The sequence below is a fragment of the Cygnus olor genome, chromosome 1, assembly GCF_009769625.2.
Source record: "Cygnus olor isolate bCygOlo1 chromosome 1, bCygOlo1.pri.v2, whole genome shotgun sequence".
NCBI lineage: Eukaryota > Metazoa > Chordata > Aves > Anseriformes > Anatidae > Cygnus > Cygnus olor.
Window position 1 is genome coordinate 151,801,278 of NC_049169.1, and position 26,592 is coordinate 151,827,869.

The following is a 26,592-nucleotide window of genomic DNA, read 5'->3' on the forward strand; positions in this document are numbered from 1 at the left end:
ATGAAAAAAATAATCTGCCAGTTATTTACCACTGCAATCCCAACAGATCTACCACAAAAATCCAACAATTTTTAGAGGGCAGCATTAGCAGCAGCGTGGCTTCTAATTGGGAACACTAAAACTCTAGAGACCAGCTGCACCTCATTTTGTTCAGTCAGCTACAGGCAAGAAAAAATTCTCCGGTCTCTCTTGAGGCATTTCAGAGGTCACCTCCAATCTTGGTGGATTTAATCATCACCTTGTGTTGTGCTTACTTCTCTCCCTTTACTTACAAAAGAGCACGGGACAATAGGATTCCTGATATGGTGCTTATTCTATGTTTTTTTGGGGGGAAAGAATAAGGAGTAAACTCAGCTCCCTAGAAAAGCAAAATCACAGGCTTGGCCTTATGAAGTCCTGTCAACGCAGGCTGTGCACTGCAATTTCAAGCAGGACACAGTCACTTGAGTTGTGTTTTCCCATATAATTCCTTTTCAACTGCAGATTATCATTACTAATTAAACTATCAGCTTGAATAAAAGTGGAGGAGTTGAGCTTAAGACTACATTTGATTTGTAATTTCATGAGCTAGTTTTCCTTTCTATTCATTGTTTCAAAATTAGGAAAATAAATTTTAAGTGTATTATTTTGTAAATGAATTAATTAATTTCTGTCATTGCCACCAGACAACGCTGTTTAGACTAAAGTAGAGACTTTATTCAGGTAATAGTGTGAATTAGAGTGTCTCCTACACAGTAAAAAATGGACACTAGCTCAAGTGTTGAGCTGATTATCATTTCAATGTGAGGTCCCGTAGCCAACAATACAAGTTAAAATGTGCCCTTGCTAATAAGGAACAATGGAATTTTTGTCTCTAATTTCCAAAATGCGCTATTTAATTAGAAGTATTAACACAGAAGCATTGTTATTGAATAATGTAAATTATGAATGACATAAATGGAACAGATATTTTTAATCATGGAAGATGACGAATTTTGGTTTCCAGCTACTTAACTTATAACCAATATGACCCAGCTTTTCAGTGCTTTTATCTGCTTTTATGTCCTTTGAACAAAATTAAATTTCGAATTATTCTTTTTCTACACATTCATATTATTGAATTACATTGAATGTTATAAACTATTATTACTGCTGGTTAGAGACTTTAACAAGAATTTTTCCATTCTGCTTGGCAGAGCCCTTGAAGAAATATTCCCTGTAGTCAGAATATATGTACACACGGATTATGAAGCAATATGATTTTTTCTTACATAGAAATAAGAAATATAATTAAATGTGTCAAGTTTCATACTGACTACTTTGTTAATATTATGAATATTTCAAAAAGAAAGCCAATAAAATATGGAAAGATAGAAGTTAGGACAAATACAACTCATTTGTTTTTAAATACTATATGGTAGGTATGCGTTTACATATCTAAAAATAACTTGAAATATTGCTTAATACCGACATTCATTACTGAAAAATCAACAAGTGAGGTTTTTACTGTTAACACTAAAAAAAAAACATCTACATTATACATGTACAGTGGCAATGTATCTCAAGCATTTAGATTCTTCTGTAATACATTCTCCTTTTAAAGAAAATAGAAATATCACTGTTACTGAATATGAAATATTCAAATGTATTGCTGGTCATTATTAAGTTAAATACAACATTCTCAATAAATCAACTATACTAAGTGCAAAAGAAAAATTACCTAATTTTTCAAGTTTCCATTTGAGCATCTTTATTCGTCTTTAAAGAACACTGATGGAAGTTGACTTGTACTACAGCACTTACATATATGTTATTAGTTGTATCTAGTCTACTTCACTCTTAGCGCTTCTGAAGCTTTTAAATAAATATTCACTAACATTCAATATACACAAGGCTTGTTTCTTACAAAAATCTATAATCCATTATAACTGGTCAGTGATGTCAATAACTTATAGTGCCATTATGTTATGAAATCAAGGGAAAAATAAAGTTATAAACTGCCAAGATTTATATTAATTATATTATATTGAGTGAATGCATACCCCCACAGACTTCGCCATCTGCACTTTCACACTGCCGATCATCACATTCGCAGTTTTTACCATGAACTCTGTTGTCTCCTGGAGGGAAACAAGTGCATTGGCCACATTCACATTTCCCTGTAATAACAAACAAATGTTTATGAGTCACAACTGCAATGAAACAACTGAAATAAGACAACAAACTTATTCTATAGTCTACCTCCCAAAGAAAAACTACAAGTCACTCTGTATTAATTAAAGTATCCACATAAGCCCTAAAACAAAACAAACAAACAAACAAAGCCAAACCACTATCCCTCCTCCATGGCAACCAGAAGCAAAGTATATCACTGTCACATCCCGATGGAAACAGCAACAATAAGCAGTCATTGACATTGCATCTGTTTCATATCTTAACTTTGCATAACAGAGCTATGCCACATGTTTAACTGCATAATTAACCTCTGTAATTGATCTAAAATATTTAGCACAAACCTCAGAAACTCCTAATGAATTTGATTAGAATTAAATCACTTATGCACAGGACACAGATGCAGTCTACTTTATTCATGTAGAATCATAACTCTTTAAATACTCTCTCAGGCATTTGGAAAAGAAAAGAAAAAAAAAGAAAAAAAAACACTATGATTTTTCTTTTCCAGACCTGATGAAATAGAAGTAGAAAGCACAACCTCTGTCATAGTCCCCCCTTCCATCAACCTGTTCACAGGAGAAATCCACAGAGCTTAAAGGGGGAACAGATTCAGCAAGACCCACAGATTTTTTTCTCCGAAGCAGTCAGAGTTAAATGGTTAGATATAAAAATAAATATATAAATAAAATTAAGGACAGTCTTAAATTACACAAATACAAGGAAGACTCAAGTCAAGGTAATATTGGTTTTTTTCTTTCCTAGCTTCTAAGTTTGACTGCATATTTGTAAATTCTTTTAACGTGATGCTACTGTAAGAATGCACAAAATATGACACAAGCCAGGGACCAAAATAGCAAATTTGATAGGCTTGAGAAGAGATAACACATGCAAAAAAAGGACCACCAGAGACGTGCATTGGGTATTTTTCTCTGGAAAGGCTTTTTCTCTGGAACTAATCATAGCATCAATGTGAGTCAGCTCAGGTCTGGGACACCATTGACTGCAGAACCCAAAGATACAGTAGGAGCAAGTATTGCTCCCAAGCAAAAAGCCCTCTAAGCACAGCCTTTCATTATGCACCCAAATAGTTCGACATGTGTATTATTTTTTTTAGGATTTGCTGTAATATTTTGCACAATGAGAAAGGACTGTTAAGTGGAACCGTAATGGGGCTTTTCTAACTGTAGGCTTTGTGACAATAAAACCTTTTAGGTCAACATACCACCAGATCATTGTTACTCCGTATTTTTTCAGCTTGTAAATTAACTTTGTTACAATTCTTTTTCAACAAAATCAGTCTAATTAAACTGGAGTTGGATGGATCATATCAATTCTGGACAAAATTTCAAGTTTATAGCTGCCTTGCTCTTCATCTTTCCAAGCATTAATGTTCATTGCATTTTCAAGCTGAAATTGTATGTGCCAGGATGCAGTCTAGAAAGATGCTTTATGATTATCTAAAGTGCTGTAATCTTAAAAAAAAAAAAAAAAAAAAAGACATGCTGATTGAATTAATAGCAAATGCTTCATGATACCTTTATAATAAACATTACTCTAAAATGACGTTGCATTGGCAATTGTTTGAAGATACTAGTTCCAGAAAGAAACATTATAGGAAGTTCATAAGTTCACCTACCATATCATGAAATACACTGGTATTTGGTAATCATGTCAACATTTAAAATAGAATTGTATAAAGAACGATTGATATTATTTGCATGCATTCCCTAAGCTATAATTATTTGCTAAGAAAAGCTACATTAGTAACTGGTACAAAATGGCTCCTTAATACTTAAACATGTACAGAGACTTTTAATGTGTCCAACTTGTCGCTGTTTGGGGATCTCAATCTCTTTCTATCCATCCATCTTAGACATCTTGGCTTCTACAAAAATGTTACATCACCAAGTGTCCCAAAGCATAGTCAGCCACCCCTAGGCAGATAGGTACCTGGTGAACAGGACCCACCTGTTGTGAAGACTATAAAAATAAACAAAAGAACCATCTTGAACAGTGGCATCCTGGCCAGCTAATGGTACAAGGAGGATGCCTGAAGGACAATAAAATCAGTTTAAGCAAGTTGTTTTGAAGAGAGGAGTCAGCAGAGATGGAAAATCCTCCAGAGGGATGAGCAAAGGAAGGTTCTGTAATGAGGTTCCTGCATGTTCTGTAATTAAGCATTACCTTTCGTAATATGTAATTTAATAAGTGAGAATGACTTGAGAGACCAGTGTTTGGGCACTTGCACTGGAATGGGATCAGGTTCCTCTCAGTCCCTGCTGCAATTAATATTTATTTGTTTTTGTTCATGTGCAACAGTTTCACTGGGGAAAACCTGAGGAATATCCCATCTCCAGGCAGATAGGGCACATTTTTGTCATGTATGAGATACAAGCTCAGTTTGCTTTTTCAAAATTGAAAGGGATTTACTTCCTCACTTATCTCGTCTTAGCTAATGAATAAAACACCAACATTCAAACAGGCCAAGTTCCTTGTTGGTACTTGTGCCTCATATTTTCCTTTGGCTAGCTTCCCACAGAGTTTAAGGTATGATTTAGATCATCTGGCTGTGGATCTCAGCAGAGCTGGTTGTTTCTTGAAAATGGACAGAAACCTCAGTCAGCTAGTGCTCTGGAAAAGAATTTCCCCGAGCTATTTCTCCACTCTGAAATACTCATAGATACAGTCATAGTAGTTAGTACACTGCTCAAAGTGGTACTCAAATTATTTCTTCACCATTCCTTTTTCAAATATGACAAAGCCAGCACGAGGAACGTGAGAAGGGAATTTAGTGGTGGCAGTAAATAACTGCAACTTCGTACCGACTTAAAAAGCATGTTTTCCTTCAAAAGTACTGAGGTTTTGGTTAGATCATGTAAGGTGGGCACACTCTGGAGGTAATTCAACAGAGGATTTAAATCCATTTTGCTTCTGAACAACTAACTAAATGAGAAGCAGCAAATGTAAAATTCAAAGGCTGAGTTTATCGCCATATAGATAAACACAAAAAATTAATATCATTCTGTAACAATAAATTTCAGGTTTCTTCCCTGGGAAAAGCAGAAGATGTTTGAAGAGCGAGTTTGCTTCAGCCATACTACTACCTTGTCAAATGTGTCTGCTACTGAAATAACAGAAGCCACACCTTATTCTGCAACCTTATTCTCTTAGTTATTGTGTTAAAATACTTACCATACAAATTCAGTCGTTCAAAAGTAATTTGAAGCTCACATTATACTGAAGAAGGATCAGCACTTCACTAAACATACCCTTTCTTTGTCTGGAATAATAGGTTTACCATAGCAACCTGATTATAGAGGGAAAGCTACTGCCAAACACATCCTAAATTCTCTTTAAATTCCAGGGCATACAGAAACAATTAAACACATGAGGGCTATAATATTAATCACCTTTTCAACTGTCTGAGAGAGAGCTACACTTTATGAGTAAAGAGAAACAAATTCACCTCAGACATTTAATAGCAACTGGCTTCCTCTCCTCACTGAACAGGGACAGTAAATTGCCTCGTCTGATGACTTCAGATGAAGGTAGCTTTATGATGGATGTTGTATTAGCTATTAGTATTGAAAAGCTTAACCTACTTTTTGTAATGCAATTTTCTAAAAATGGAATAATTATACAAGACATTTTTTGTCTACATTCTTAACATTTTTTCACACTCTTTTCTGCCGCTGATGTCAATAGGAGTCTTAATTTATTACTGATAATTGTTATTACTTGAAGACTGAAAAAAAGACCAGCTTAGGGCTTTTTGTTGCTGTTGTTTATAAAGGAAATTTAAATGCCACAACTCATTAAAACCCATAAGTGTGTTAGGTAGCTGACTCTAGAATTTTAAAAATCTGGGCCTTGAGCATTTAGCTTTTGATTTTATTCATCATTTACTATAGCAGTTTTCATTTCTTTTGTCCAACATTTATGAAAGCATAGCTAAAGTAAACAGTGCCTTAGACATACATTAAATCTGCTGCCATGCAAATTGCTGTGACACTAGCTGCTTGCATTCAAACCAATTTCCAGCTCCCTATATGGACTGACTGAAAGTCTCTTTCATACAGGTAATTTTCATTTTAAAGCACTGCGCTAGAAGTATATAACTTGTGTAATAAAACATTTTTACTTTGTTATTGCCGCAAAAACATCAGGAAGAAACAGCAATAGCTTTCAATGTAAAAATAAACACAGAATATAATAAAATGTACTTCATTGTCTTTTCCCGTCTATAACTCTAAAACATAAATGATCTTTCTATGCACAGTACTTATTTTTTATCTTCTAAATGAAAACAAAGTTGTGTTTTTTTTGTTTGTTTGTTTGTTTTTTCTCTTATGTGTAAGGAATACGGTACCAAACTGCAGCACTAACCTTCAGCCCAAGCTGAGATTGTGCTGAAAGCAAACCAGGTTCATCAGCACCTAGGAAGGATGGTATTTCACACTAGTGATGAACAGAAGGCAGTGTGCCTTCAGGAAGGACTTTTCTGCCCCATGGCTGTCCCAGGTTTAACATCTGAAAACACTACCTAACAGAAAATGCAATTTATTTGTTATCAAGCAATTTCGAGCAATGAGCATATTCAGTAAAGCTGCTGTGTCTTTGTATCATCAGAACCCATTTCATGCTGGACAGGAGCAGTTGATACAAAATAATGTTGAGAAATGGCAAATCAGATAAAGGGGGGTTGTCAAGATTTGCACAGAAGATCACAAAGTTTCAGGGGACATGCTGGGTGGGGGGAAGCAGATATGACTTAAGGAAGTATATAGGTAGAATATAGCAGCTTCAGTTAAGCAAAGGGAGAAATCACTGACTGGCAGAGTCAAAAGACTGCCAAAGAGAATAAATGGTACAGAAAATGAGTACAAAAAATGCAACACTTGCCAAAAATAGTGTGGACAATCTCATCATACCCTGCTCGGTCTGAAGCGTTAAGAGCAAGTGTAATCCAGTTGAGTTTAATCAATGTGGAGAAATGCATAAACTCAAACAGAAAACAGTGGACAAACAGTTTATTTAGCATCTCCCATTCCCAAAGTAGTCTGCAATGGCTTCTCACACCTAGGATGGCTTTTCATTAAAAAAAAAAAAATAACTGCTCATATAAAAATAAGGTACTGCCTATAAAAAATATCAGTGCCTTATAGTTTTCTTCACATTGCTGGGGAATATTAATGCTTTCTCTTACTCTAAACAATAGAGATGACTTGAGGAACTGTTAATTTATTATTAATTTAGTTCAGTTCTGATATAGATGGTTGACATATAGTCAATTGACACAGAATATGTAGAGATTTGAGGAGGGCTTAGTATTTCATTATAAAGAGTAATTAGGACAATACATGGAAGGATCCCCAGCTTTTAAAATGTTGGTAATTCTTGGACCTAAAGGATGGTTTCTGAGGTGCCAGATAAAGGACACATTTGGAAGCATTTTTAATACATGCAAAAGTATCCTTACAACCTCTTTAAACATGTGAATATTGGCCTGATCTCACACAAAGAATGAAAACCTTGGGATTAGTTTCTTCCAAGGATTTTGAGCAAGGAGGAGCAATATTCTACCAGGAATATTTGAACCTGAAATTCTCTAGTTATATTGAAAAAATAAAAGTTTTCCTCTTCTAAAAAAGCTTTATGAACTTATATCAGTACAGTTCTGTCTCAAATGCTCCAACATGCCTGATGATTTCTGATAGAATAGCTAGACGGGCTGGTGCTACCTCTTCGGCAAAATTCAACATCCACATTAAAAATGCAATTCTCCTGCTGGACTTGAACACTCCTTTCTGCACTGAAAGGCTATTTTACCTTCTCAGAGAAATGAAGAACAACAGAGCCCTAAATGTGGCTTGTTCTCAGTAGAGTGCTGAGCTGTAGCTGCAGAGTGAGGGATGTGCCCTGTGCTGTTCACCATGACATACCAACCGCTATCACAGGTAGCAATGTTGGTGCATTCGTGGTGAACACCACAGAGAGGAACAGACGTGTGTAGGAGATGCATTACTAGTGTGGTGTCTTAGCTCTGCCAAGTCCTGCACCTCATGAGTCTTCACACAAAAGATAGAAAGCCCAGGAGACAAAATCCTGCACAACAACCTCCTTGCATTTGAAACATCAGATGAGACTAATGATTCTTTAGTACTGGAACAGAAGCTACAAGAATCAGGAAGGATTGCTTTTCGTAGAGTGCACAGAATTGCTCTATTAGGGTGCTAGAGACCTTGGGAGGGCGCTTTTTTTTTTTTTTTTTTGGAGATCTGGTGAGAATTGATTTTTCCTCACAATGTTCAAGCAGCAAGCACTTTGTTCTGCAGTATATTGTATATTGTGAATTATCAAAATGTACATTTAATTTCTCATATACAAGAAAAAGTGTGATGCAACTATTACAAGAACCACTTGTTCAGATTTGGGTTGGGAACTAACTCTTTCTAAATCAATACACAGAAAAACAAACATATGCCTTAAGTCTACTCATAAAAAGAGATTATTTGCAGCATGACTGACCCAAGACCCAAACTAAAGATATAAAAGCTCCAGAGAAGAGCTTAGCTGAGTCATGCAGGCATAAAATGAAATGAAAATTGCTTTAATAAATCTCCAGTCAAGTTTCCAGACTTCAGATCTGTGAACTACTTTTTGTGTCAAGAATTCTCTACACTGAAGTGAACTTGTAGCAGCATGCTCTGAGGTTTTTATTAAATAGTACCAACAGTTGCTAAAACATTTAAGTGGGTTAAATATTTGTATTTTCCTTAGTCTAAACAGCCAGCTGTCAACTAACTGCTACCTAACCTAATGCTACCTAACTGCATTAGGTATTACATTCAGCACTATTCACAGGTCTATAGTAACGACAGTCAACCTACTACATCACATAGCTATAACACACAGCTAGAAGATTTGTATCTATAGCTGATGAGTTCTTGTTCTAGGTTGCATTATATCACCTTAGGCCTGTATGTGACTTCCAAGGCCAGGATACTTTCACTTAATGCTGACATTGATATCCCTGTTTTTCTTTTAGTGTTCGTATCATGCTTGGAAAACCCACTCCAAATCTGAGTTGAGTGCTCAGTGACACTGGGCCATCCAATTCTACATGAAACACCATAGTCCCATTGCGTAAGGGCTGGGAACAGGTTGTAAGGTATCACATCGCATATGCTATGCTGGGAGTGTCATGGTGGCTCTAGGGACTTTGCTGTGTACAGTTTACTGTGCACAAGTTACCAAAAATCCCTTGTCTGCTTCTCACCTACATTCATTTTCCTGCAATGGCTATTGGTATCAGGACTTGGCCGAAGAAAAACCTCAAAAATTCACAAATTAAGAAACTGTATTGTTAAAGCTGTCTCAGACTCGCCACTAATGCATGTATGTGTTAAGAATTTGTTCCCTAGTACAATGTACCAAATTGTCCCTCTTATATTACAATGTGTTGTGTTGTTGTTTATTTTTTATAAGACAGAAAATGTTTTCTTTTTTTAATCTGCTTTAAATTGAGTTATTTTATTATGTGAAACTGTTTTTAAAATTATCTGACAATTTAGTTTTTCCCTAAGGAAGAAAAAAACAACACCACAGAAAATAAATATCCCTAAGATAAATACCCTGAGGAAATAAAAGATAACAAGTATTTTATCCCAAACAACAAAAAATCTCAGGGCAGTTTCAGAAACTGAATATCCAGAGCTGTAAAAGCAAGCATTATGCAACAGCAATTGCAAATGGCTGAGGCTTGCCCCCTGCTTTAGTACAGGCAGCATGTATGACTGGAAGCCTAATTGCACAGCTGGCATATGGCATCTGAAGTAAATGCACTTCCTTTGTGGCAGTCTAATAGTGAAATACTTCTTTAGACAAATCCAGTCAGCAGCAGCACTTTACAGATTTAGCATCAGATAGTCTTTTACAGCTCTAGCTGATCATCTCTACTGATTTGTTTCTTCTCTTCCATGTTGCTTTGCTTTTTTTTTTTTTCCTTCCTCCTCCCTTTCTTTAAACATTTGGGTAAGAAGCACTGCTGTGCTGCTAGTTTCCTTTTCAGATTGTTAACTTGTTGACATCTGCTATCATCATCATCAAGCCGGCATGTCTCCTCCATCTGCCTCCTCTCAGTAGCAGTGCTTTGAGGACACCCTTCTTGAAGGCTGCTATTGTGTTTCTGCATAGCCAACAGGGGATTTCTAGAGGAGTTCCAGGAGAGGAGTCATCCACAACACTCCTGCCCGCTTTGCAAGAGCAGGATCTTAGCCGAAGGAACGCCTCGCTTCTCCCGGTGCCACCTTCCTCGGGTCTTCCGCTGGGGGCACGCCCTTGACAATTCGCTCGCTATATTAAGGGGACAAGTAGGACTATGATGGCAATTACTTCTGTGTTCGAAAGAAATATGATAGTCTATGTCACCACACAGCAGAGAGATGTGTGAAGAAGACAAGAAAGAAGGTGGCAAAGCACTTTCTAAAGAAATATGTTGTTAAGGCAAAGAACAGTGGATATGGAAGAGGAGGAGGAATTAGTTGGAGGGAAAAAAAAAAAAAAAAGAAAAAAAAAAGACCTGACAGCATGGCAAATGGCACTCCGAAGATGTAAAAACCTTAGAATTCAGCAAACTGTAACCGATTTTTTCTACACTTCCTTCCCCCCATTCTTCTCTCACCCCAATAAAACAAGTTTCTTTCTTCCATCAACCTTTCTTTTCTCCTTTTCACTCTATTTCTCTTTCTACTTTTTCCAGTTGACCATTCCCCCCTTTAAAATGCTTCACTGATGGGTACCATAGATTTTCTACTTCTACAAATCACCTTGGCTTTCAGATCACCCTGTGTTACCTTCTCTAGCTTTCACTGAGCTGTCTTTTCATCTCTTCATTCTTTCCCTCCAAAAAGCTTTCAATAACTCAAACTAACAGGAAAAACTACTGTAAAGAGATGCCAATAAATCAAGTAAAGGATACACGGCATCCCACTAAAACTAACATCTTCTCCATAGAATATGAAATATTGTATTTGATTTAAAGGACCTGACTTGAAAATACTTTTCCTTCACCTTGACAACTATCAGGAAAAAATAGGGCTCATTTGCTTCTCAGCCTGATATTTTCCATAAGCTGCTATGAAATATTTTCTAGCAAACCCCAAACTTAACGAAGAGCCACAATGCAACAGCAAAAGATATATGAAACATAAGGACATTGTTCAAGAAGCTGTGATGACTTTTGAGCCATTTGCAGCTGTAGACATTCGACTGCCTTATCATCCAGGGGATTGACTGCTTACCGCTCTTTTACATGATCTGCCATGTAATGAGTCATAGCACTAATTCCACAGAGATATTTAATTTGCAGATTAATTTACTAGAAAATGTCAACTGCTTTGTGGAAGTTTAATCACCAAAATGTTAACCTTGTTCACTTCCTGCTGATGCCTGTTGTTTATTAGATAGTAAATTGCAAAATATTTTAGGGTTGTAATACAAGCCTATCTATTATAATGTTTAAACTCCTAGACACGCTGTTCTTTGACGCTTTAGCCAAGATTAAAGAGCTGTATAATCGCAAAACAACAATATGAAAAGATTCAACTGCATAGCAACCATCAATATTATTTGCAGATAACAGACTGCTAAATTCAGAAACCATGGCAACAAATGACATCACACTGTATCTACCTTATTGATTAGCTTTCACCTCAAGACTTTTTCTAGAAATGAAAGACATTACCTAGCAACTGCATCATCTTCCAAGTTGTTCCAAGTTAAAATGCTCTTACCAATCACTCACAAGCAAATTTTCCCCTTTTGTTGCCAACTGGCCAGATTGTGCACTAGCCTCTTTCTACAAGGCTTTCTATTTAATCTGCTGTAAAGACAGTGCCTTATGGCTCCTAAAATCTTTGCCCCAAGTGTAATTGTGAAAACTGTGAAAAAACACTTCTTCCTGGGGCCCAAAAAGGTTGGCTTTGAGGAAAAATAAACAATGTATAATGAGGGAATTAAAGGCACCATTTTAATAGCTTTTTATATGCAATCTTTGTCTTTAGAAAACCACACAATCTTTCATTTTCACTCTCTCTGATTTCAAGCATTAGTAGTAAATTCTTCATTGCAGGTTTCTCTGATTCCTTGTATTTCAGGAAGAGTGCAGAGGAATAACACGAGTGAACCAAGAGTTATCAAAGGAGACCAGCTAGGCACATTACCTACCACCCTACAAGTGTACTTCTTTGTATTTCTTGAACACAATACCCTCTGAGCTCATCTGCCTTGATATGACCCTGTGAGTAGACAAGAGAAGGGCAGTGTATGTTAAAAAGGCATTAGACAGAACAGGTGTAATTATGAGCTTCACATATTTATACTCAGCCTCCTGTTTGGAGGACCTGACTAAAGCACAGAATTAAAGAGAGTTAGCAGTTTTCAAGACAGTTGAAACACATGAAACAAGTAATTAAAGCCTGCCAGTGAGGTCACACTCTTCCTACAATGTCTGCCATGGAGAAGATTGATTTGTGATCAGTCTCCAAACCTCCCTGACAAATACAACAGTAATCAGGAACACTAAAATTAAGGCATTTTATATTTTAATTAGCAAACACAAGCAACTGCTGTGAAGAGCCTAAGCCTGAAAAAATTGCCTGTATGTAAACATTGATGCAAGTTCTCAGAGCAAGAAATCAGGTTAATAGCGTGCAGTATACCCAAAATTTCTCGAAGGGTTACCACTAAATAAGACATATGTATCTGCCAAGACTTCTTCTGTGACTGGAACTGACACTCATTTCGCCAGTCAGCCACAAGCAATCAATTTACCCTTGTGCTTGGATTGTGGCTACAGAGCACTGCAGTCCCACCAAGCCGCCACCCATCCCTCCTTCAGCCCTGAGCTGCGTCTGCAGCAAGTGCTGTGTTTGCTCACGGCAGGACAGGCAGACAGCCAGAAACACGTGGAGGAGCCCCGTACCTTGATCCATGTCACCCACTGGACAGGAGAGGAGGAAATGCCACTGATGAACAAGAGGTGCTTGAGGCTGAACAGGAACAAAGCACCAAGAAAGAGAAGACTCACTCAAAGAGAGACACACTTTGTCAGGGAGTGTAGTGATAGGACAGCGGTTAATGGTTTTAAACTAAAAGAGGGCAGATTTAGATTAGACATTAGGAAGAAATTCTTTACTATGAGGGTGGTGAGGCACTGCCACAGGTTGCCCAGAGAAGCTGTGGATGCCCCATCCCTGGAGGTGTTCAAGGCCAGGTTGGATGGGGCTTCAGGAAGCCTGATCTGGTGAGAAGTGTCCCTGCCTATGGCAGGGGGTTGGACCTGGATGGTCTTTAAGGTCCCTTTCAACCTGAACCATTCTGTGATTCTATGAAGAAAGCATTTTTCAAATAAGTCACAGGACTGCTATGCTACTGCTCAAAATGAACTTTTGGTAGTGCTAAGGGAGGTTTATACAACTCCCAGTTCCTCCTATAATTCATTTCTCTTTAGAGAGAGAAAGAAAGAAGAAGGAGTCCAGCATTCCCCAGGAAATGCAAAAAGCTCTCCAGCAGATGTAGGATTCAAAACACATGACCAGTCCCTTGAAAAATTCAGTCAAGATGCATTTGAGAAGAAATGGTCAAATAAGATGTGGGTAATATACTTGATATTAAATATCATTTCTCTTGTTTTAAGAATATGATTTGTCTTTTTCTTCCTGAAAAGTTACTGTTTAAAAAGTGAGACTCTTATCAACACTTATATAGAGAAAACTGGAATGTGAAAACAAAATGTCCATTTTTTATAGCATAGGAAACATTTTGAAGTCAAATGAAGCAAAATAGAAAAGCCGAGGTCTATTATATAAATCAGAGTAAGAGGATCTCTTACAACTGATTAAAAATGTTAAGACGGTAAAGCCTGATAAGTACTGTAGGGAATTCTATGCTAAACTGAAAACATCTACCCTCTTCTGTTTTAGAAATAAGTATAGATGTTACACAAAGTACTACTTTGTCAATCTCCTCAGCCACCATGAAAGAACACAAAGACAATGCAAATGGTGCTTTCCACAGACCAATTGCCCTATTAAATATTTAAAACTTTATCAGAAATGAGACTAAAAAAGCAATCCTTTCAAGGGAAAAAAAAAAAAAAAAAAAAAGCAATGTTCACTGGAACAGTTTAGAACAAAAATAACAAATATTAAAATCAACCAAGCAAAAGAACAACTAAGGACAGAAATCTGAACCTAGCCAGTGGACTGAGTGGTTTTGTTTCCCTGGGTAGAGAAAGAAAACATCAAAGCCATCCACAGTAGGAATCGTTGTGCCTTTTCTCCCCACAAATACTTGAACTCCAAAACCCATATTAAACATGTTACATCTTACATTCTTCTCTCTATCCAGTAACAGCAGTAAATGATCAATACCCTACTGAATCATCTTCAAGTTACATTATGAGCTATGAGAATGTTGCTACCTTTGTAATATGCATGAAATGTTAATAAATATGGACAGTGGTGGGTCAAGACACTAAAGAAAGATGTGGATGCAAGGGATGGGATTATGCATCACTGATTCCTGTACCTTGAGGCATTCAAGCATTCTTTAACTTATATTTACAGAAATAGGAAATTTTACAGCAGAATTCTTCTCATTCTGAAATAGATGTCTAAACAGGTACAATAAATTGCAAGCTAAAACTGCCTTTTCCCCTCCAATAAATATATGGAGAACATAGTATTCTCAGTGATAATAGTTACTGTTACAGAAATCTGAAGGTAGATGAGACCTTCTAGCCAGTCCCGCTATCTAGGGGCAGTTCTTTGCAACTTAGGAGCACTGTTACCCCAGTGGAAAGGAAAAGGAAGAACTCAGTCCTTTAGATAACTCAAGCTTGTGAAATAAACCCTATAAAAGCCCGTTTTACTACTTTGAAGCCATAAAGAAAGCTCACTAGTAAGATAGCCACTGACAAAGTCTACAAAGAGAAAACAGTGGAGATTTCATGTGAGTTTAAAGGTTGAAGAGCTTGCTGGGAGTTTTTTCTTTCCTTTTTTTTTTAATTTCTTTCTTTCTTTTTTTTTTTCCTGCTTTTGTATTTAAGGGTAGGAGTAGGAAAAGTTAACTAAATGGTTTCCAAGTCAGAGGAAGATGGGACCTAGAGAGAAAAGAAGACCATTACAATGACTAGTCACACTTTGGTAAACCCACACTGGAATATGTAAGAAGCATAATCTAACACGTTACACAGAATACAAGATCCCAGGACTAAAGCCACAGCTGAAGATGAAAGCAAAATTTGGATAGGGAATGAAAAGGTATGGGAGAAGAAGGAAAGTAGGAAGCACTGAAAGCTTACAAATCTGCAAAGAAGATTTTGACATCACATCCCTAGAGGAGGAGAACGGGACACATATGGAAATTAAGCCAGAATAAAAAACAAAACATGTAGAAACTGGCTTGAGGAATAAGTTTGGGGTGCTCCAAACAGCTTGAAAATGAAGACAAGATGTGAAATGGAAGGAAAGAACAGCAAAGAGGTCTGCAGATGAGGAACAGACAATGGAGGAAGGTAAATATCATAGATCGTGGAAGAGTAAGTGGGAGATGGTGTGAAAACAGAAATGAGATGATCCACCAAAAATAAAAACAAAGGGAGAGTGAAAATCTGTGACTGCCACTCAGAAAAAATAAAACAGAATAATCTCAAAAACACATGGGTATGCAAAAGTAGGAAAAGGATGGGAGTGAGTAGTTCTGAGGAATATGCTTCAGAAAGTGGAAATCCAGGTGTTCTTAGGAAATTTTTTCCAATCTGAAGAATAAAAGTGGCATTAAAAGAGAATTAAGGACTAACTATGAACTAGTGGTGTGAAAGAAAAAAGCTATGTTATTCCCTAAAAGCAAATGAGCTCCTGTACAAATCAAAATTACTTTATCTGTGGAAAGAGCCAACACACTTTCCATAATAATAAATAATCAGACCCCATTTCCATTGGAAGACAGCTCTGATTAATCAAGATACTCACCTTGCTGAACTCAGAAGCAATGTATCATTTTACAGACAGCTGAGTCTACGGAAATAAATAATATTTCTTCCACCACCATGCTTAAAAACTTTGCCGGTTGATTTTTATCATCTCAGAACAATTGTGCTGTTACTGCGATGGCCACCTTTCCTCTCACGCAGCAGCACCAAATCATGTCTGAGCCAGCACGGCTCATAAGGACTGAATGGTGGCCATAACAGCTGGGAGGCGTGGTGGCACAGCTAGGGAGCATATGCCGATCAGGAGAAAAACAGCATTTGACTGGGGTATTCAATCCAGCTAGATATTTCTTTCAGTAAAAACAACCATTCCTGTATGTTGGCTTTTTATAATTAGAAATTGTATCAGGGATTGACGTACATGGTTGCACCTTATGAGTTTCACCGTGGATTCTACATCTCAATTCAGATGAATCATAAGCAACCTACCTTCTTGTCTACACACAGGAAACAGGATTGCAGCACCCAAGAGCACAGCACCAGCACCCCGAGAACTAAAGTAGTCAGTGTGCAAAGTGGTGTTAAGAAAAGAAAATAATAAAATAACAACCTATGCCTTGCAAGAAGGGGAAATTTATAAAGGGAATCTCCAGATGGAGGAAGAGAACATGGGGGAAACTGCCCCTTACAACTGCAAGGTACCACTTAGCAGCTGACAGAAGCTCCTGTGCTGTCGTGAAAGTCGGACACTCCCAGCCCTGGGCTCTCGCTATGCTCAAAGAAGCAACAAGAGCCTGCAGCTCTTGTTTTTCATTAGAAGTAGTGGCTCGGAGGAGCTTGCACTTACCAGCCACCAGCCTTGGTGCTAGCTGTGGCCTGGCGATGCTTGGGGCAGACGGCACTTGTGACTCCTACTGAGGCCTGAGCTCCAGAGCATCTTTCAGCAGCAGCAGGATCTAGCCCTGCTGAAAGGCAGCTGCCCCCAGGGCCTAATTCAGCTGTTGACCTGCATTTCCACAACAAGCACTGGAGACAGAACCAGGCAGCTTTGAGCAAGCGTAAAGTAGCATTTGTTGCTCCTGGCTTTCACTGAGAGGGATTTAAACGGTGCGAGTGAGCAAACAAGAGGTAAATTCCAGTGGTGGGAAACATTGTTCCAGCACTAGGGTGCCATCTCTGATTTTAGCGTTGAATGGATTAACACTAAAGTCATGTTTTCTCATATGGATTTTTTCAGACTATTAAAAATTCATACCAGCCCTTTTCCAGGAAGTGTCAGAGCTCTGTTTAGCAAATAAGATAAAATCCCCCAAACAATTTCTGCTAACCAAATTGAACACAATGAGTTTGGCAAGATCCGACATACCTGATTTCAGCTGGAAATCAGGCTTAGATGGAGCATTCCACACTTCTCATAAGTGTCTTATTAGAGAAACAAAATAGGCTTGGTATTAGCAGTTTAAATTTGTCAAAATTGCTTTAAACACAGCATGAATGTAGGATTTATTTTTATTAGTGTTTTAGAGAAAAATACTCAAAATTACTCAGACAAATAAAAACAAGTTTAATGCTATGCTTAAAAAGCAATTAATTCTGCAGAACTGTTGTCAAGCCAATAAAGGCTTTTTTTTTTTTTAGCATCTTGTAATAATGAATTAAGCAGCATTTATTCCATTAAAAAGTGTATAGGCTCTTCTTTATTCATATAGCACATAAGAAAATTGTATTTAGACCTCTGAGTTGTTCTCTGCAGTTGAAAAGCCGCATTATTAAATTCCTGTGCAGGATGATGTAAGGTCCCAGCAACTGCTTGGGCTTTAACCCTTCTCCCCAGGAACCTAAGTTAGCGCGGAGCACTGACAGAAGCAAATAAGAGGCTGCCGAAGAAGAATTGGTAGTTTTGTTGCTATTTTCATTTGCCCCTCTTGGCGTGGGGAGGCTGGAGAGGCTTGGTGCTGAGGGAGTGGGAAGAAATAAGGAAAATAATCAGTAGCAGTCATTATTTTTCCGTGAGAAAAAGTAGGAGGCATAAGTTACAGGGGGTGGTAATTGTAGATCAGACAAGAGCGGGAACTGAATATCAGTTGCAAGAGGAAAAAGAGCAGTGGAGACATCAGCTGAAAATCAGCAGCAACCACATGCACTATAACATCAGTAGCATGCAAAACATGTTGAAACTCTTGCAGTGCATGCACACATACACTCACAGAAAAGGGGCATTTATTTTAAAAAGTCATTCTCTCTTTGCTTCCTTCCCAAGAGAAGCAGTCCCGCATCCTCCCCAGCATCTCAAAGTCGCTGCCAGGGAAGTAGGGTCTGTCTGCCTTGCAGCAGCAGCTTGGATTTCAGGTTACAAAGGAGAATGGGGTCAGCAGGCACAGCAGCAGCAGGCTACTGCCAGAGCAAGCTGCATCAGCACAGACCGTGGCAGCCTGAGGTTGTCATCCTCAGGGCCACAGACCACAGAGAGAGAAGTTCACATTTGCCTTGAAACCTCCACAATCATCTCAGCTACTTGAATGAACGACTCATTCATCTCTCCTGTCTCAAAGACCACAACAGGAAACATTATGCTTGTCTCTAGCTGCATCTCCACTGCTGTATTTGTAGATGCAATTAATGAAAATGAAATGTATTTTCCCAAGAAGTTCCATTACAAAAGTGAAAACTGTCAGCAAGCTAAATAGGTTGTATAGTATATGAAATATGTATAAAACGTTACACACAAAAGAAACAATTATAGTATCTGAAAGACAATCTAGGCTTACCCCCAAAAATGTCACCACAGCTAAGCAGAGGTGCAATATCCAGAAAACCAATAAAATCAGCATGTAAAAAACCACAACCCAAATGTCAAGAGAGATGCCAAGTGCATCATTTCCATACTGCAAATACAGTTATTTTCATGACATTTTTTCCCCAAAAAGACTTTTATCTGAAAAAGTGTACTACACATTAGTACAGTTATCTTCTACACACAGAAACTATGCAAGACTACACACACGCATGCAAGTGTTTCTTAAAGGCAAAAAGTGACAAACGCTGAAATTTACCAGCAAGCTGTACCAAAAATCACTTAATCACAGGGCTTATCAGGACACTGAAGGTCAATAAGGAAAATACCCCCCAGCACCATCCAAAAATGTCAGATTAAAAGAGCTTCAAGATGGAGGAAAATTTGAAACGGCAGGTACGATGCAGTTTGCAGCATGCACACAGATCTCTAACAGTGTGAAAGGCACTCACAAGTCAAATAGTGAAATTCTCTCATTCATGTCAATTTCAACAAGTACACCCAAATAATGAACACAGAGCAAGCCTCTGCTTGCTCCTTTATTAAAGGATAGGAGGTTGCATGTCAGCTTCCTCCCAGATAACCTGCTTCTGCTAGGAAGAAGATAAAACATTTAAGGATTGGTCTGCACAGCCTTTCCAAACAGACTGTATCCAAAACTCATTTATCAGCATGAACACAGATTTTTAGCAGAGTTTAGCAACTCAAGCATGCTGCTGTGATAATGAGGTTTCATGTCTGGAGCTCGTTCTTGTTGGGCTAACATACTATGAAACAAACTGGGGACTTTCTGTAGAAGACCCTATGGACAAACTCTAAGCAATGCCGAAAAGTTTCGAGCTGATCTGTGGACTGTGTTCCTTCTGAAATGATGTATTTGTCTGAAGAATCTTATTAAGTCCTAGACAGCTGTATATGCCACACAAAGCCCTTGATTAGGTATGATCCATGGTAGCTAGGGAGATGCGTCTGGAACTCAGGCTGGGGGGAAGCTTGTATATTAGTCTGCTGCAGACAGATTTTTTAATGAAAATACTTGTTTTTAAGACTGCCTGTGACTCCAAATATCTCAGTAAAGGAGAGCACCCCTAGATAGCACAAAGGCTGAAGTGAACAGTAAATCAGCCTAAAAAGGATGAACTATTTCAGCACCTGAAACTCCGAAGGAGCCGCTCTCCGAACTGCCCCCTGTGGCTCTCCTCTTCCATCAAGGCTCTCTTCCCAGAGGAGCCCAGGCAGTCGCAGGGATTGCCCACTGCAAGGGAGCGAGTTACTGAGTAGTTAAATGATGAGCACCCTTCCAATTCCAACACATCTGTTACACAAGGTAAAAAGGGAACATCGCACGACATAAATTAACAGCAATATCCACACAGATAACTAAACCAGAGATATACACATGGAGGAGTGTCTTGGCTTTTCCTTTGTCTTAGAATATAGGAACGGCTCCACTCTCAAGCATTAGCCTAGTATCTTGAAATCACACCACCTCAAACTGGAAAAGTGATGGACTAAGCGTCTATTCCTGTCTCTGACACCTATAGGACTGAAATGCCTTGCCTTTAATTGAAATTAATTCATTCATATTGTTGGCAAAAAATGAAACTGCTACCATGAAAAGATGCCACAAACTGAAACAGATTTATGTGCCCTTATGAGAAAGTGTTCAGCTGATGTGAGCAACAGTGTAATCAACAGGAATCACAGAACAGCTGAGGTGGGAGGGCACCTCTGGAGATCATCTAGTCACTGCTCAGAGCAAAGTCGCGTAGAGCCAGCTGCCCAGGACTGTGTCCAGCTGGGATCTGAATGACTCCAAGGATGGGGACTACACAACATGTCCAGGCAAACCCTGTCATTGTGTGGCCACTTGTATGGTAAAAATGTCTTCTCTTCATCTTAGTCCTTTTCCTCCTCTGATCTACTATGGCACCAATATGTTTGTGGATTTCCATTACCCAGAAAAAAATCACAGAATTTTAACATAAATGGTTGTAATACCTCCTTATCCTAGGAGGAAAACAAACAAACAAACAAACAAAGTTGGTCGATTAATTAGAGAATGAGATTTTCTGGGAAAAACAAATATAAGCTTCCTAAAAGCTTCTCATGGAAATGCACAATATGCATTTGCACTCAACACTTTCTGATTAATAAAAAAAATATGAAACAGTTTGGGAAATGGAATATTTTATAAAACCCAACATCTCTACCCTGCACTCCTTTGAAAATTCACTTATGTATCTGTTTTGCAAAGGCTGTGTGATATTTCTAATAGATTATGTTGTGTTGTGTTTTTTTTCAAATACATAAACTAGGATGCAAATCAGAGCAGCAAAATATTTCATTGACTTCTAAGTAACACAATAATTAATTCTTAACAGTGTGCTTTTGACAGCTACCTTTAAAACAGCGATAAATTTCAAATTTCTATAAAGGATGTACTTCAAGTAAATCACTTTTCTCACCTGACTGAGTGGGAGGCCTCAGAAAGTACCCTACTAGAAGCAATGTGACATTCATTAAAGCAGAAAGAAGCAGTCTGCTTATCAGTCTTACACTATAAGAACCAGACTCCGCATTGAACGTATTTCCCAGGGAAGTTAAGTATTTGTAAGAAGTATCAGAAAAGAGTGAACTTTTTAAATGAAACTATGACAGGATTAAAATTCCTAAATACCCTATCAAGAAATTTCAACTTAGTTTTCTATTATCTTTCATTAAAGAATCAAACGGCTTGTAAAAAATATCAGGGTTCTTATCTTTGAGTCACTCAGGAGCACTGACCATAATACCTAATAGTTTGTCTTAAGGTCTAGTACAAGATCATAGAATGGCTTGGGTTGGAAGGGACCTTAAAGATCATCTAACTCCAACCCCCCTGCCATGGGCAGGGATGCCACCCACTAGATCAGGTTGGCCAAGGCCCCATCCAGCCTGGCTTTGAACACCTCCAGGGATGAGGCATCCACAACTTCTCTGGGCAAACTGCTCCAGTGCCTCACTACCCTTACAGATAAGAATTCCCTCCTAATGTCTAATCTAAATCTACCCTCTTTTAGTTTAAAACCATTGCCCCTTGTCCTATCATTATCTAACTGAGTAAAGATCTACAGTAAGGTCTTATATTCAGATTAGACACAATGCACTTTTGTATCCAAAACAAAGCAAAAAACTACATTACAGTGAGAGATTCTCAGAAGCAGGTTTGTAATCTGAAAGCAAATATTTACAGAACATGAAGACTGCCACAAGAATTACCATTTTCTGCTCTGAGGAAAGAGTGTAGTTATTTTTCAGCATCTCCTAACATAAACCAGCAATTCACCTCCTCAAAACCAAATACTTCCTTCTGGAAAGGATGAGAGAAAGAGCAGATCTCAAGTGGTAGCACTCTTCCTTCACAGGCAGAAGAAATGCACTTGGATATGGTAATGTAATGGATATGGTTGTGTAAGAGCATACATGGATTGCAATGAAGTCCAAATACCACACAAAGCAATTAAAAAAAAAAATCAAGATGACAGCCTTATGGTGTTTTACAAAGCAAGGCAACAAGCCTCAAAAGCAGATCAACAACTTGAATGCAAAGCTCAGTGAAGACTTTAATAGGCGAATTCTAATAGAATATGATCTTAAACAGCATGGTCTGCAAGGAAAGTAAGTTTAACTGAAGTAAATGACACTTATTGAAGACAATTATGAAACAACTTCAAGTCCCTGAGATTTTTGGAGAATACACTAGAGTTTTTGAATACACTTTTCTGCACCTTGTTGAGAGGAGCTCTGATGTATAACAAAGTTCTCAAAATGCCATCATTTCAAGTCTATGATGATGAAGAAAAATACAGTACAATTCTGTGAGGAATATCTGTCAAGACAGGTTCAAAGCATATCAATGATACTAATGGACTCCTTCTCAAGAAAAAAAAAAAAAAAAGATTGAAGTGTACTCTAAGGGGAATATGTCATTTCTGTCAAAAAAAAAATGTGATAGTAGCCTAAAGTCTCAAAAATACAAAAGCGTGGAAAGCATGGGAATTCCAAGTTACATATCCCAGACCCCTTTACCTGCGACCCTTTTTTATAGCAGCATATACTATGGCTGAACACAGCAAATTATGCAATAGTACCAAGTGTCATTGCTACTGTGTTCATTCACTTACATACATATATTTGAAAAGTCACAGTAAACAAGTGAAGTCTCCAGTGACTGGAAAAAGGGAAACATCACTCTGATTTTTAAAAAGGGGAACTACAGACCAGTGAGCCTCACCTCTGTGCCTGAGATCATGGAACAGATCCTCCTAGAAGCAGTGTCAAGGCACAAGCAGGACAAGGAGATGACTTGGGACAGCAAGCACACCGTCACCAAGGGCAAATCGTGGCTGGCCAATCTAGTGACCTTCTATGATGGAGTGACTGCACCAGTTGATATGGGAAAACCAACCAATGGCATCTCCCTGGACTTCTGCAAGGCCCACATGACATCCTGATCTCCAGATTGGAGAGATATGGACTTGGTGTGCAGACCATTCAGTAGATAATGAATTGACTGAATGGTCATATGCAGAGAGGTGTGGTCAATGGCTCTATGTCCAGGTGGAGGCCAGTGACAAGTGGTGTCCCTCAGCAGTCTGTCCTGGGACCAGTGCTGTTTAATATCTTTATCAATGACATAGACAGTGGGATCAAGTGCACCCTCAGCAAGTCTGCAGATGACAGCAAGTTGAGTGGTACAGTCAGTACAGCAGAAGGAAGGGATGACATCCAAAGGGACCTGGGCAAGCTTGACAGTTGGACCCATGCGAACTTCAGGAGGATCAACAAGTCCAAGTGCAAGGTGCTGCAGCTGGGTCAGGGCAACCCCAGGCATGAGTACAGACTGGGTTGAGAACTCATTGAGAGCAGCCTTGCAGAGAAGGATTTGGGGGATTTTGGTGGACAAAAAGCTTGACAAGAACCAGCAGTGCATGCTTGCAGCCCAGAAAGCCAACTGCATCCTGGGCTGTATTAACAGAGGGGTGGCCAGCAGGGCGAGGGAGGTGATTGTCCCCCTCCGCTCTGCCCTGCCCTTGTGAAGCCCCACCTGGAGTCCTGCATCCAGGTCTGGGACCACCAGCACAAGAAGGACGTGGATCTCTCAGAGCAAGTCCAGAAGAGGGCCAGAAATATGATCAGAGGGCTGGAGCACCTCTCCTGTGAAGAAAGGCTGAGAGAGCTGGAGTTGTTCAGCCTGGAAAAGGGATAGCTCTGTGGAGGCCTTACTGTGGCCTTTCAGTACATAAAAGGGTCTTAAAAAGAAGGAGAGGGACCTTTTACATGGGCAGAGAGTTACAGGACAAGGGGGAATGGTTTTAAACTAAAAGAGAGGAAAGCTTTAGATTGGATATTGGGAGGAAATTCTTCACTCAGAGGGTGGTGAAGCACTGGAAGTGTTTTTGCAGAGAAGCTGTGGATGCCCCATCCCTGGAGGTGTTCAAGGCCAGGCTGGATGGGGCTTTGAGCAACCTGGTCTGGTGGGAGGTGTCCCTGTTCATGACAGGGGGTTGGGATTAGATGATCTTTGAAGTCCTTTCCAACCCAAACCATACTGTGATTCTATGATTCTACGTATGCATATAACTAATTGCTTTCTTCATCATATGTAAAATACAGGAAAAGCTAAAATGACTAGAAATAGATTGTTTATGATTTTAAACTAGAGGATCTCTACTCTGCAGAGTTTATCATGAGACTCCAGGTTAAAGACAAGAGTCATCTCTCATTCTGCGCTAAATTCATTTCACATCCAGTCCACGTTATCTGATAAAGGGCTGTGGGAAGCTTCATATCCAAATGTCATTTGAATGAAAAGAATTGCTCAGTATGCCTCCATTTTTTAATCTCTGAAAGATTATTCAAGATCATGGGTTAACTCCTGCCAAGCGTTGTTTCTGTGTTACAGTTTGTAGATGAAAAGGCAATAGAAGTGCTTTTCTCTCTTTCTTTCAAACAAATTATTTCAGTGAATTTTCCTGTACAACACTAGGATGAAATATAAATGCTAGCATCAAAAAAAGCACTAATAGTCTAAGAATGAATGTACGGGCCTCCAAAATACAGTCAGTTGAATTACTTGGCAGAGTTAGTACTGTGAGTCACCAACAGCCATGAACAAATAAAAGGGGCCACCTCAGCACCATTTGATGTACTGAGATAGGAGCAATGATTAATTAAGTCAAATAAGCAGGTGATAAAGAGGGGAGAGATGTACTCAAATCCCACCTTTAGCACTGCATGGTCTGGGCAAGGCAGCTTGCTGGCTCCATGTTCTTTCCTGGGGAAAAAAAAAAAAGTAATATGCCAAAGTGTAGAAAGTTACAGGTTCGTGGCCCTGCTGACCTGTTTCCTCATGCTAAGAAACACAGCTGATTCTCTGAGACATGAATCAGATTACACCACCTATAATAGGTACTAACCAGGCCTGAACCCATTGATGAACCCCATGAACATCTGTATCTCCTGCAACTCACTTCTGTTATCCCTTGGGTGATTTTCATAATAAAGATATTCTAGTCTGCAATGCAGATAAGGGATAGAGGAAGAAGGGCAGGAAATTATCCGTTGTTACTAAAGCCACACAATTTTTGCCCTTGAGCTTTATCTTTGCTTCAAATTGAAGTATTTCTGTGCATTGTCTCTCATGAAGTTATGGTCTTCCTGATATCTGACTCAATAATTAATGTGTAAAGTTATTGCTTGCATGCATAATCTTCCTCTCTCATGAATATGTGAAGGAGGAAAGATTATAAGTTGTCAAATGCTTCCAGAGCCTCTCTCCATGACAGAATGATAGATCCCAATGCTGTATTTAAAACACAGCTGAATAGATAAAAATAGTGTTTAACTTTTATAGTCATTATGAACCACAGTAATTTATTGAACCCTTCAATCAGCTGAAGAAACAAAAGATTGGAAATGGATGAATGAGTCACTTCTTTTCATGCCATGCACACTGATGCTCCAATAACTTGATGATCTGAAGGCTAAATAAGACTGCACAAATGTATCACAAAAATGAAGCACACAAAACACATCATAAACAAAAACAAATCAGTGGAAAGCACTGAGGGAACCTCCAACCAGTGGTTGGCTCCTAATTAGCTGTATCTGCAGGGTGTGTCTGAAACAGTTGGGAAGACAAATGTGGATTTCACAGTGATTCAGAACAAAAAAAAAAAAAAAGAAGTAATTGCAATAGGAACAAGAAGTCTGAATAAACAGGCTCAGAACTCCACTGTTGACTACATGCACATGTTTTGCTCCCTCTTCTCTTTTCCCAGAAGTTAGGACCAGTTTGACTATAACCTCATTGTGTATAATAATGAAAGGTATCCTCTATTTATATTTACAGATGGCAATGAAAATAGCTTGTGCTACCCTGTTAATGAACTGGAAGCTAAGAGACACCACCTGTTATGGAGTATCCATTAAGGTGATAGCCTGAATAAATCCACCAAAACATACAAAGAATGAAAATACAACCATTAATATGGGGACTGTTATGAACTCAGCCACGAATGTGCAATTTTCTTTACGATTTTCAGTACACAGATGCCATGGGTTGAACTGTAAATGCCGTCACAATTGATGCATTTAAGCTTTT

At 38.6% G+C, this 26,592-nt stretch overlaps 1 protein-coding gene across 2 annotated transcripts in view; it reads right to left on the minus strand.

The window, feature by feature from the left end:
- ITGBL1 (integrin subunit beta like 1) overlaps nucleotides 1-26,592 on the minus strand; it is a 146,660-nt gene that overhangs the window by 18,903 nt on the left and 101,165 nt on the right. For both annotated transcript variants that reach the window (XM_040537852.1, XM_040537843.1), the window contains exon 8: nucleotides 2,022-2,138. In XM_040537852.1, coding sequence (XP_040393786.1) covers nucleotides 2,022-2,138 — 117 coding nt within the window. The remainder of the gene's footprint in view (nucleotides 1-2,021; nucleotides 2,139-26,592) is intronic.